Below are 13676 nucleotides of genomic sequence, written 5' to 3'. Positions count from 1 at the left end.
CTTTCTGGAGAAAAGTAAAATGATAATTGGGCAACATTATGGTCATATAAATAAGGGAATAAAACAACCACATTTGATAAAAAAGAAAATTCTTTTGATTAAGACAATGCTCCCCATTTTTCAGACCCTACCAACTTCTAGATTTAGCACTTTTGGACTATTATCTGTTTCTTAATGTGAAGAATGGCTTGCTGGAAAGAGATTTATGCAAAAATATAGGCTGTTTTCTTTATTTTTGTAAGAATTTACCATATCTCTGGGTAGATGAATTATATTACACAAAGGCCTATATAGCACATAACAGTATACCATATATATTGCAAACCATATATATTGCAACAAGACCAGTACAGCACATCTGAGTAACAGATTCCTACCAATTAAGAAGAAAGTAGTAGAAAATATAATTATGGAAGAAATTCAGAAGGGGGATTAAAAGGAATCCTTTTTCTAAGGCTAACAGCTGTTGGAGGTGTGCCATTGACAGCATTACAAATAGCAATTGTTAAATGGATTTGTTAACCTTAGAAAAGGATCCCTTTTGGATTTCTTTCATTATTATTTTCTGATACTTTCTTTTTAATTGGAAGGAATCTGAGTAATATAATCAGTTCTATTTATATTGGTCTTTTCACGATATAACAACAACAATAAGCATTATTAGTAAAACAATGCAGTAGAAAAGTTAAAAAAAAAATCACTTTTTAAACAAAACAAAAAATAATATTTATTCAGTTAAATATAACTTAAATTTATTTTGACACATACAATATACAAATAATACACAAAAATATTATTTTTATTCTTCGATGTTTATTATAAACTACAGTACAACAGCACGGTAAATCGTTTAACTTTGGTATTTATCAGTATTTACATCAATGATAACAATTAATAATCTCTCAAGAACTTGTGGATGATGTCAGACCGAGTCTAGCTAATGAGATTTCTTTACGTAAACGCACTATTTCCCAATACATGTCATGCACTGAAAAAAAAAAATGTGCAGTTATTTAAAAAAATAAAATAAAACATTTGTAATTGTGATAATTTGCATATAAATTAATAATTACACATATTTTCATGTCAAATAAGAAATATTAATTCTATATTGAATGATTTGTATAGTATAATATTAATCTCTAACTCTAATTTGCACACTTGAATTGGTCAAATAACTAAAAAACTAAAATCCAAATTAGTGGAAAGAAGTATCTTTAGTGAGTGTCACAAATTACAAGGGTGGTCCAAAAGTAATGAGAATGATTTTCACAGAAAAATCTAAAATGCATAAATGGCAGTCCTGCATGCATACAAGTACTCAAATGTATTGTCTAAAAAAAAAAATCTAACAACATTATGCAATTCAGTTTGTGTCCATTTAAAAAAAAATCAGCTTCTGAAATTTATAAAATGTTGAAAGAAGCATTCAATGAAGAGTGCTAATCATTGTAAAGAGTGATAATCATATGCATACTGTTTTTTTTTGGCATGTCACATTTTTGGCCAGAAAATGATAGAAAGCTAGGAACACATGGCGCGAGTGGTCAACCGAGCACATTGTGTTGGTGTCGAGTAGTTGGGGGAACTGCTACATATCTCAAAAAGCAGTGCATGCAATATGAGCGAAAAGATGCAAAAGAGAAATTCTCTTAGCAAAAATTGGCAGATGGAAATTTGATTCATTAAGATTTACATTGTTAAATATGTGGCACTCAAACTTTGAGTTTTCTTTTATCCAACCTTCCTTAAAGCTTTAAAACTCTTTTGTGGTCGATGTTTAGTTTTTTACTACTATCACAATTGCTAATAAGCTGGTCTTGTTCAATTTTTCATGATTACATCAAGAATTTCAACCTGGTTGAAAAGCATAAGATGCATTAATGACATCAAAATTTTCAGATTGATAAAAAATAACTTTGTGTCAAACTACTAGTGATACTGCATCATGTCCAAAAACATCATAAATTTTTTTAGCAATCTAAATCTAAATTGCATTCTTCCCTTTTTTTGTAATAAAATTTCAAAATTTATCAAATTTCTTCTTTATTTTCACTCATTTTCAAGACACAATCACTTTTAAATAATTAAACTACAAGTAATGTAATCAATCATAAACTTTCTAAAAATTCTCAGTTATTTGTTATCTTTCAAAAGGACATAATTGTTGACAGATTTGATTAATATTACCATAATTATGTGTTCCTAAAGCCATTTGTGGGGAGAACATGAAGATACATTTTCCTCAACACCAATATTATGAGTGGAAAATTATGCTAACTGGATGAAAGTTCCCATGCCACGATTTTTTCAGATCTTAAGGTTTTATAACCTCATCAAATCAAAAAACATGCTTTTAGATTGAGAAAATTACTTAAAACTACTGTATATGTGTATATGTGTATATTACTTAAAACTAAAAATTACTGTATATATGTTGGCCTATTTTTTACTTGACATCTCCAGACTAAATCAAATAGTTTGGTTGATACTTATGCAAGTATCAACCAAAGTATCAAGTATTGTTTATATACAGAGATCGTAGAAATGATCTCTATATAGGCATTCAATTTTGATCACAACTGGTGAAGTAACAGTAAGAAATTCACCTTATTAGTCCTGCACTCAAAAGTTTACTCAAAGGAAATTTTTTTAACATAATTTAATGCCTCTTAGGTAACTAAGAAGGTTACCTAAGGTACAAGACCTAGTAAAGGCAGGACTTTTACACGGATTGGAATACTAGATCGTGGATACCGGTATTCTTTGGTGGTTGGGTTTCAATTAACCACACATCTCAGGAATTGTTAACCTGAGACTGTACAAGACTACACTTCATCCTCTGAAGTAATAACTTATGGTGGATCCGAAAGCTAAACAGAAAAAGAAAGGTAATTAAGAAACTTTCTAATTGTGTTTGGTTGTATTCAAACCCCCCCTCCTTAGAAAGGTAGGGATAAAAAACTTTTCTCTTTTGTTGTTAACTCTGGGCTCTCTGGACTCAAGTGTACCAAGAAAGAATATTAATACATGTGTACAAAGTACTAATTTTTTGATGATTACATTACACAAGTATATAATTTTGGTTATGTATTTGGACAATTTCATTCCGGAGTGAGGGATAATAAACCTAATTTCTTTTTTCATTGGTTGTTGTTTTTTTTTGTATATTTGAAACTGCTAACTGGATGAATGTTCCCATGCCAGGATTTTTTCAGATCTTAAGGTTTCATAACCTCATCAAATCAAAAAACATACTTTTAGATTGAGAAACTTTTTTTACTTGATATCTCCAGACTAAATCAAACAGTTTTCTGCTTAACTAGAATTCTATACAGAAGAATTGAGAGGAGAGTGGAAGAAGTGTTAGGAGAAGACCAATTTAGTTTCAGGAAAAGTATAGGGACAAGGGAAGCAATTTTAGGCCTCAGATTAATAGTAGAAGGAAGATTAAAGAAAAACAAACCAACATACTCGGCATTTATAAACCTAGAAAAGGCATTTGATAAGGTAGACTAGAATAAAATGTTCAGCATTTTAAGAAAATTAGGGTTCAAATACAGACATAGAAGATCGATAGCTAACATTTACAGAAACCAAACAGCAACAGTAATAATTGAACAACATAAGAAAGAAGCCATGATAAGAAAGGGAGTCCAACAAGGATGTTCCCTATCCGGGTTACTTTTTAATCTTTACATAGAACTAGCAGTTAATGATGTTAAAGAGCAATTTAGATTCGGAGTAATAGTACAAGGTGAAAAGATAAAGATCCTATGATTTGCTGATGATATAGTAATTCTAGCTGAGAGTAAGAAGGATTTAGAAGAAACAATGAACGGCATAAATGAAAACCTATGCAAGAACTTCTGTATGAAAACATACAGAACAAGAACAAAACGAAAGTAATGAAATCTAGTAGAAGTAAAGAAGATGGACCACTGAATGTGAAAATAGGAGGAGAAAAGATTATGGAGGTAGAAGAAGTTTGTTATTTGGGAAGTAGAATTACTAAAGATGGACGAAGCAGGAGAGATATAAAATGCCAAACAGCACAGGCAAAACGAGCCTTCAGTCAGAAATATAATTTCTTTACAACAAAAATTAATTTAAATGTCAGGAAAAGATTTTTGAAAGTATATGTTTGGAACGTCGCTTTATATGGAAGTAAAACTTGGACGATCGGAGCATCTGAGAAGAAAAGATTAGAAGATTTTGAAATGAGGTGCTATTGGAGAATGTTAAAAATCAGATGGGTGGATAAAGTGACAAATGAAGAGGTGTTGCAGCAAATAGATGAAGAAAGAAGCATTTGGAAAAATATAGCTAAACGAAGAGACAGACTTATAAGCCACATATTAAGGCATCCTGGAATAGTCACTTTAATATTGGAAGGACAGGTAGAAGGAAAAAATTGTGTAGGCAGGCCACGTTTGGAATATGTAAAACAAATTGTTAGGGATGTAGGATGTAGAGGGTATACTGAAATGAAACGACTAGAACTAGATAGGGAATCTTGGAGAGCTGCATCAAACCAGTCAAATGACTGAAGACAAAAAAAAATTTGAAACTGGATTATGAAATTGTTATGAAAGTTTGTATGACTTCTGAACATAAATTACTGGTGCCATTTAACTTTGGCCACAACTGGTCTGGAGATTGAGACGTATGGTTCACCTTGGCTCCCACATCTCAAAATTTTATTCATAGTAGAGTATTTTTTTATATAATTCTTACTAGCATACTTATATACTTTAACATTTCACTAAATTTTCCTCCTAAGTAGAAGTTTGTTAAGAACAAAGACATCAGTAATCAGAGCTGCATAACTTGAAAATTTTGTAATTCTTTATATATATATATATATAAAATACTGAAAATGAAAATGCAATGAAAATTATATATATAAATTTCAATACGTAAGTATTTTGCTTTAATGGTCAGTGACTGCCCAGTGAGATCTGAAAGCAAGTGATAAAACTTCAATAAGGTAAAGTAAGAGCCAATCAGATTGGCACGCTGTAATTCTACATAGATAAATAATATCAATGAGATCTGTGGGATCATTTACTTGTAAGATACAGTCTTACAAGTAAGAGGGTTGATAACGTTATGATAAGAGATTCTGATAACGTTACAGGTTGCATGTTCAAGTCTAGAAGGAGCTGGGCTGTGGTAGAGTGCATGATCACAGATATCATCAAGGGTAAGCTGGAAGATGGGTAGTGGGTGATGGCCAGTATCTGGGAGTGGGCAGCAGGGCCCCATCTGGGTCGCTGCCTGCCGATGATTCCCAGTGAATGTCAGATCCTGCACCTTAGAAGCCAGAAGTACGTGTATTCTACACCCGTGTCACATAGGAACCATGTTCATGCCTCATGGCCAGTTCCAGTTCCTATGGGAAGAAGGGGGAGGTTTTTTGATGGGTGGGATGAGCCCACTCTACCGTCAGAGTGGGCCTGATAGCAGGTGGTAGAGCTTTTTCCTCTCCCTACAGGAAAAAAGTAAAAGTAAATTACATCTACTAATATTATATTACTAATTTATTTAGATTAAATTTTTTATAGTCAATTTTTTTCCTCTGTATGTTAAATATAACTATATATAATATAATATTTTTTCAGCTTCTGCAAAGTATGTTCTGAATGTATGCACAAGGTATTGTTCTGAAATTTAAAATATTTTAATATAAATTTTGTTACCAAACAATTTTTACAAAATAAAATGTAAAAATCTAAAATTAATGTGTAAATATAAAGAAAGAACAATTTATTAAAATAAAAATATCACTGAAGATGGGCTTAGGCCCGAAAACATTTTGAGTAAAGGTAAGAGTGTTCTCTAATTTTGTACTTTGCGGAGGCTGAAAAAATATTATTATATTGTATTATATAAATAATAAAATTATATTATAATAATTGTAATATTATATTAAACAAAAAAGGAAAAATTTTAATAATTAATTAAAACAGATTTATAAATAAATAAAATTTTACCAGAACATTTGACTAGCCCTCGCTGTATGTATCTAAGATAATTTAGACAATCACAGACAGCCGTTATCTGAAAAGATAATAAAAATTATTACCAACCTTTTAACTTCACAATTATTAAATATTTTCCAATATTTAAATATAGTAGCGTCAGTATCTGAATCTGTTAAATCAAGGAGATTTTACATTTCAAGTAATTTTGATTTGTAATCAAAGTTCTTATACAGCGCTTATATTTTAAAAAAAATAAGGTTTTTTTTAAAATGTGTTTTTAAGTTATGGAAAGTGTTACAATAAGTGTTTTTTTTAACTTAAAATACTGTAATAAAATGGTAGTTTTCTATATTACAGTTTTCATTACAAAAGAATTGGTTGTCTTTAAGTATATCTACTAACCATATTGCATTAAACTTTATTCTTTTTTCTAATGATCTGTTGGTTACAATATATTTAAAGAAAATACAAAAGAATTAAAGCTATATTTGCATCTAAGTACCTATTTTCATCTGTTTTCTTAGTACTGCAGTTTCAACATTCCACGAATTTGTTAAAATAAACAAGGGGTGGCTGAAATATAGTGGGAGAACAAAACATCACACAAAGCAGTATGTACTGCCATCTAATAGCTTCATTCCCCTTTCATTCACAACTTGTTGACTCATCCCTTCTCCCTTATTATCAGTCACCAATGTTATGGATGATATTTCAACATGTATAAGACTGCATAAAAATGTTGAAAACTGCTATTTGAACATTTGTAAAACAACATGCAGTGAATGAATTTTCAACAGTGAAAAAAGTGAATGCTAATAACATTCATCGTCATCTAAAAGCCAATTACAATGATGAAAAATTACATTTACATTTACACATGCCTTTTTATTATTTCAATACCTACCAATAATATAAGGTTGGGTTGCACTTTATATGGGACACCCTGTATATATATATATATATATATACGAGGGAAAGTCAATTATTATCCAAAATTTAGTTATATTTTTGTTTATGTGGGTAGTACTGTCGTGTTTCGTAGATGACGCATGCATGGTTTAATTGTTGTTATGTCTGTGTAGGTTTGATGTTGCTAGGTTAGTTCTATTATCTCTGCCCTGCCGTTAACCATGGCTAACCATGCTTTCTGTTTGCACCAAAGAAGAGCAACATTCAGTAAACAGGACATTCATGAACACGACATCTTCTTAGACAGAATCATCACTGGTGACAAAACATGGATCCATCATTACCAGCCAGAGAGTAAACGGCAGAGTATGGACTGGAAACATCCAAATTTGCCCTGCAAAAAGAAGTTCAAGATCCAACTATCTGCAGGAAAACTGATGCTTGCGGTTTTTTGGGACTCACAAGGCCCAGTAGTGGAACATTATGAGGAAAGGGGCACGACAATATACAGTGCATGTTACAGTGAGATGCTTAATGCCAAGCTGAAGCCTGCTATTCGAACCAAACGCCAAGGATTGCTGTCGAAAGGTGTTGTGTTGTTGCACAACAATGCCCATTCATATATTGCTGCCCACACTGTTGAAACTCAACTTTGAAGTACCGGCTCATCCTCTGTATAATCCTGATCTTGCCCCTTCTGACTACCACTTGTTTGATCTACTCAAAGAGGCATTAAGGGGCCGTCGATTTACCTCGGACGAAACAGTGAAGGAAGCAGTGCATTCCTGGCTCGCAGCTCAACAGAAAACCTTCTTTTATGAGGGCATCAGGAAGCTTATGCAAAGATGGACCAAGTGCGTTGAAATGCAAGGGCACTAAGTTGAAAAATTATGTACATGTAAGTTTCCTATTTGTATTGCAATAAAATTTATAACTACACTGCGGATAATAATTGACTTACTACATCATACTATATGTATATAATACATTAGCATTAAATTTAAATTGACATCCTTTGTTGTTGCTACTATTCTTGTTTGTATTGAATTAAAAATTAAAAATGTTGGAGTACTTGTGACAGATTAACCAAAGTTGCAATTTGTACATCATTTAAATAGTTGATACATTAATTTTGTTTTGGCCTTAAGTATTATTTGTAGCTAAATTTTTGTCATGGAATAAAACTATGCTGTTTTTATATTTTTTCATGTTTGGTTTTTGCCAAAAACGACAATAATATACATAGTCATCAACAAATGATTATTGTATAATATGAAAAATTTTTTTTTTTTACTTCTCATATTTAAGGGTTCTTTTACATTTTCAGTAAACCACAACAATTAAATTATAAAGAAAAAAATCTTTATTAATTGAACATATATCCTAAAATAAACTGAGCCAAATAAGAATTATACTTTATAATAATTGAAATAATTTACTTATATTGTATTTTACTTACTCTGTTTCTACAAATTTGTGAGATGGAGTAAGTCTCACTATCACCAAATCTCATTCTGTAATGGCACTGTCTAGTTGACTCCAATAAAGCACATTTTCTGAAAAGAAAAAAAGATCATTAATTAAAATACAACTATAATTATTTGAAATTAACATAGATAACAAACATAATTGATGTATGATCATTCCTGCGATCTCTCGCAGCATTTGCCAAAAGAAATCACATGAAATCATGGTCAATTCAGGGGAAACCTTGATCAGAGTAAATGACAGAATATTCAGTTATGTGATAAAAAAATATATATTTAATAATAACTGATATTTAGTAATAGTAAGAGGAAGTTTAAGTTATTATTTAAGACAATAAATGTACAGAATAATAATAAAAAGCAAGTATAAAAATATTAGTAAATAAATAAATTTAAAAAAAATATTAAAGATGTTATGGTAAATTATTTGAGTTTGTACAAATAAAACCAAAATCTTTTAATCTTATTATAAATAAATTGATGGAAAAATCTTTTTAACGATTTAAAGAAAATGAAAGCACTTATAGCCTTTTCTACTTTGAACTGAAGTACTCTGATGAATTATGCGAATGATTGAGTTGTCTGGTCAAACAGAGATGGATATTCTTTAAAAATATGATTAATTATTTTTAACAAAAGTAAAATTTTCGTAAATATAAATGAAAAAATAGGTCAGAACTTTTTATTTTGCAAAATTTTAGTCTATATGATTCATATTATAACAAGACCAGTATAACAGAACCAGAAAGAAAATTGTGACAAAAAGACTTTTACAAAAATCTTTTAGGCACAAAAAGACTACTACAATCCACTACTACTGTCTTTCTGGTACTTTTTTTGATGCAGGTTCTGTTTTAATAAAATATATCAGACATTTTATGTAAATTTAAACAAACATTAAAATATTTTATTTGTGAAATTTTTATATTTTCTATAAATATAGTAATAAATAAACATACTTGCTACTCATTTTTGGATTCCATAGGTATTTAATATTAAAAGAAGTTTAAACCACCGAACAGTAGACAGAAAAAACATATATTAATTCCAAGAATCAATTTTCATGGGATCCCACATCACAATTTGTCAAAACTATATGTAATTTTGACAAATTCAAAATTCCACAAATTATAAAAAAAATTTATTTTTATCTAATTATAAAATTAAATACCAACTTAAGATGCTGGTCAGTATGTTATTTTTTTTTTGCCTTCAGTCATTTGACTGGTTTGATGCAGCTCTCCAAGATTCCCTATCTAGTGCTAGTCGTTTCATTTCAGTATACCCTCTACATCCTACATCCCTAACAATTTGTTTTACATATTCCAAACGTGGCCTGCCTACACAATTTTTCCCTTCTACCTGTCCTTCCAATATTAAAGCGACTATTCCAGGATGCCTTAGTATGTGGCCTATAAGTCTGTCTCTACTTTTAACTATATTTTTCCAAATGCTTCTTTCTTCATCTATTTGCCGCAACACCTCTTCATTTGTCACTTTATCCACCCATCTGATTTTTAACATTCTCCTATAGCACAACATTTCAAAAGCTTCTAATCTTTTCTTCTCAGATACTCCGATTGTCCAAGTTTCACTTCCATATAAAGCGACACTCCAAACATACACTTTCAAAAATCTTTTCCTGACATTTAAATTAATTTCTGATGTAAACAAATTATATTTCTTACTGAAGGCTCGTTTAGCTTGTGCTATTTGGCATCATTTTATATCGCTCCTGCTTCGTCCATCTTTAGTAATTCTACCTCCCAAATAACAAAATTCTTCTACCTCCATAATCTTTTCTCCTCCTATTTTCACATTCAGTGGTCTATCTTTGTTATTTCTACTACATTTCATTAGTTTTGTTTTGTTCTTCTTTATTTTCATGCGATAGTTCTTGCGTAGGACTTCATCCATGCTGTTCATTGTTTCTTCTAAATCCTTTTTACTCTCGGCTAGAATTACTATATCATCAGCAAATCGTAGCATCTTTATCTTTTCACCTTGTACTGTTATTCCGAATCTAAATTGTTCTTTAACATCATTAACTGCTAGTTCCATGTAGACATTAAAAAGTAACAGAGATAGGGAACATCCTTGTCAGACTCCCTTTCTTCAGCTTTCTTCAGCCTTCAGCTTGTATTATTATATATACAGCTGTGTATATATATATATATATATATATATATATATATATATATGTATATATATATACCAGCTTGTTGTATTTTTGACTTGACTGAAAAAAATGTTCAGTCAAGTCAAAGATTCTGACTTTCAAATCCTAGTAAAGGTAAGTTACTTTTACACGGATTTGAATACTAGACACTGGATACCAATGTACTTTAGTAGCTGGGGTTCAATTAACTACACATCTTAAGAAATGGTTGGACTGAATCTGTACTAAATATACATTTCATCCTCATCTCATTAGGCTGTGGAGAGAGATGCTTATTATTCACAAGTTGAACAGATTGCAAAGTAAAGATTAACAATAGAAAATATATTAAAATGTTAAATAGAAGTGTTATTTCCCCTGTTTTACTTGTGTCCTCCATTTTGTGTTTTTTAAAGAAAGATTTATATTGTAAGATTGGATTGTGGAATAATTGTAATATGATGTATAAATTTACACAATAACTTTCTCTGATAAATAAAAAATTAAAGTATAAGACATGTTCAGTGAAATTTGGAAATTTAGCATGTAATATAAATAGACATAAAATATATGTCAGTCTTTAAATATGAGACTGAACTTCAGTTTTCAAAAAAATAGTACACAAAGTAAAGAAAAACTGGTATCAAAACATGATAGCATTGTAAATAGAAATAGAACAAAATAGTAGAATATAAATAACTTATTACTGCTACTAGTATTATCACAATACTGTACTCAATATGACACTGCAATTCAAGAATTTTATTACAACTGTACAGCTGTAAAACTGTTACTGTTGTATGGTTATAATTAATTTAAATTATTTATTAAATAATTAACAATTACTAAATTTATTAATTTAAATTATTTAAATGCAGTAATTTTTCATTAGCGGTTAAAATAAAATCCGATTAAAAATTACATCATGAATTTTCTGCAATAACTCTGCTGTTTGTCGATGTTTTAATTTTAAACATAACATTACATTATATTTACAATGAAAAGTTTAACATTTTAACTAATGAAACATATTATGATATAACTTAAGACTACCAAGATATAAAAGATTAAAAAGAAGCAGAGACTGCCTTTAGAAACTTATGGACCTGTTTTACAACATAATTTTTCATTTGTAACAGAAAGTTCATATAAATTTGTATATAGTGCTATAATGCCTTGTCAGTGCAATCTTGAAATATCAATGTTTCTTTAAAAAAACCGAAAATGGAGGATAAAGGAAAATGAAGGTGAAAATGCCATCAGATGTTATTTCAATGATTAACATTGAAATTTTAAGTAATTTTGTAACAGAATTGAATACTAATAATATGAGTAATTCATTGTTATTAAGATTCATCTTAATTATCATCAATATTTCTGTAGATTTTAAGAATTATATATTATTTTCACTATTTCAAATACATTTGTTTAAACCACTCTGTGTTACAAACTTTGTACAGAACAAACATTGTAACTCTGAAGGGTTTATATGAAGATATTTGACAAAATAATGCAGATTACATAACTACCCATCCGAATGCTATAGGACAGGTTCAAAAATTTTGTTGAACAATTTTAACTATATAGATAAACGATGATTGTTATGCAAACTCACCTGGCAGTAATTTAACAATAACAATTTTCAAATAAACATTTGTCAGTTGATAATATAGAGTTCTACAACTAAATACAACAATGTGAAATATAAATAATCAAATAAAATTTAATATATATAATTAAAAATAAATATACTTACTTTGGAAAGTGCATCTTGCTTTTATCGCTCACAGCTTCGATACAGATGCTGCCATTTTCAATAGCTTGTTTTACTTCACATCCAAGATTGGCATTATTAAATTCTAAGCAGCAGTTAATATCTTCACGATATATCCTTGCGATAAATGGATCGCTTTTCTCCATGGTCGGTCGTTGTTTCCATGTGAGGAACTCTTTGTGTAAGACCGGGTCAACCTGGCGTAATAGTGCATTGTCATTTGATGATGTATTCGGATTTCCTATCCAAATTCCCATCTGAAGGAAAGAAGATAGAAGCCCCAAAACATGATAGATGCAGGCAGGTTATTAAGAAAGAGAATATAAAGAAAATAGGAAACCAAAATACCACAACAAGTAACCCATAAATAAATAAGAAAGCAAAAAAAAAAAAATAATAAAATAGTAATGCTTAATCATATTTTAGACATTCAAATCAGTACTTCCAGAAATCTGATGTATTTCAGAAAGTATCAATCTGAAATATATGTGCTGTACAGATAAAAGCCACATTTATTAAACTTATTCTGAAAAACTGATCACCAAGTTAAAATAACAGTATGTACAGCTTCTCTTGCCTTTACATTGTATTAGTAGATAATATCCAATAGCCATGATAGTTAAAGCAAACATAAAAGTAAATTTGTAAAAATATCAATCTAGAAAACAGCTACCAGTTGTAGAAAATGATTTCCTACTTTATTTTTATTATTAATTATAAATCTTATGATATTTTAGGACTATAATTAAGCTACTTTAAATTCTCTATGAGATGACATTGATGTGTACATGTTAAATTTGTAGAAGATAAAATGATTAGATGATTATAAAAATTCTATAAAAGAAAGCGAGGTTAAACAAGTCACCAATTAGTAAGATTAAAATTGAAAATAATTGAACAATATGTTATTCTTTACCTTCCCCAGAAAAAAACATAGTAAAAAAAAAATTACATAAAATCAAACCAAAAAGAACCATCCAAACGTAAAGAACGTTCGTGTAAAACACTCGAAAAACTCTTACTGACAATGCTGTTAGTTGAAATACTCCAATTAAATATTAAATATGGTCAAGAGTTTGAGGTTAAATACTTTTTAAATAGACAATCATATTTTCATTACATTATTCAAAAAAATTTACAACTAGTTTTACATCTATTAATTTAATTTTTTAAATACTTTTAGGTAAATCTTAAAAAAAAAGATGGTAAAAGGCACAGGCAGAGAAGCTAATATGGAATAAATTTCACTATTAAATACCATTTTAACGCTTCTTTTTTTTTTGTCAAAAGGAACAGATCCTTTTGCTTACATAAATGGGTCAGCTTTTTCTTTTCCTGTTTAGCCTCCGGTAACTACCGTT

At 29.7% G+C, this 13676-nt stretch overlaps 1 protein-coding gene across 2 annotated transcripts in view; it reads right to left on the bottom strand.

Moving 5' to 3' along the window:
* Positions 1-701: 701 nt before the first annotated feature.
* Positions 702-13676, bottom strand: part of LOC142332074 (guanine nucleotide exchange factor for Rab-3A-like) — a 183083-nt gene continuing 170108 nt past the window's right edge. Inside the window, exons 7-10 of one of the 2 annotated variants that reach the window (XM_075378256.1) lie at positions 12298-12572; positions 8356-8452; positions 5997-6063; positions 702-988 (exon numbers count right to left, since the gene is read on the bottom strand). In XM_075378256.1, the coding sequence (XP_075234371.1) occupies positions 903-988; positions 5997-6063; positions 8356-8452; positions 12298-12572 (525 nt within the window). In that variant the 3' untranslated portion in view covers positions 702-902. The remainder of the gene's footprint in view (positions 989-5996; positions 6064-8355; positions 8453-12297; positions 12573-13676) is intronic. The other variant, XM_075378257.1, reaches the window with a different exon arrangement.

Source organism: Lycorma delicatula, chromosome 11, assembly GCF_047948215.1.
Source record: "Lycorma delicatula isolate Av1 chromosome 11, ASM4794821v1, whole genome shotgun sequence".
NCBI classification, from domain to species: domain Eukaryota; kingdom Metazoa; phylum Arthropoda; class Insecta; order Hemiptera; family Fulgoridae; genus Lycorma; species Lycorma delicatula.
Note: the sequence above shows the minus strand (reverse complement) of the source record. Positions and strands in the feature narration are given on the sequence as shown.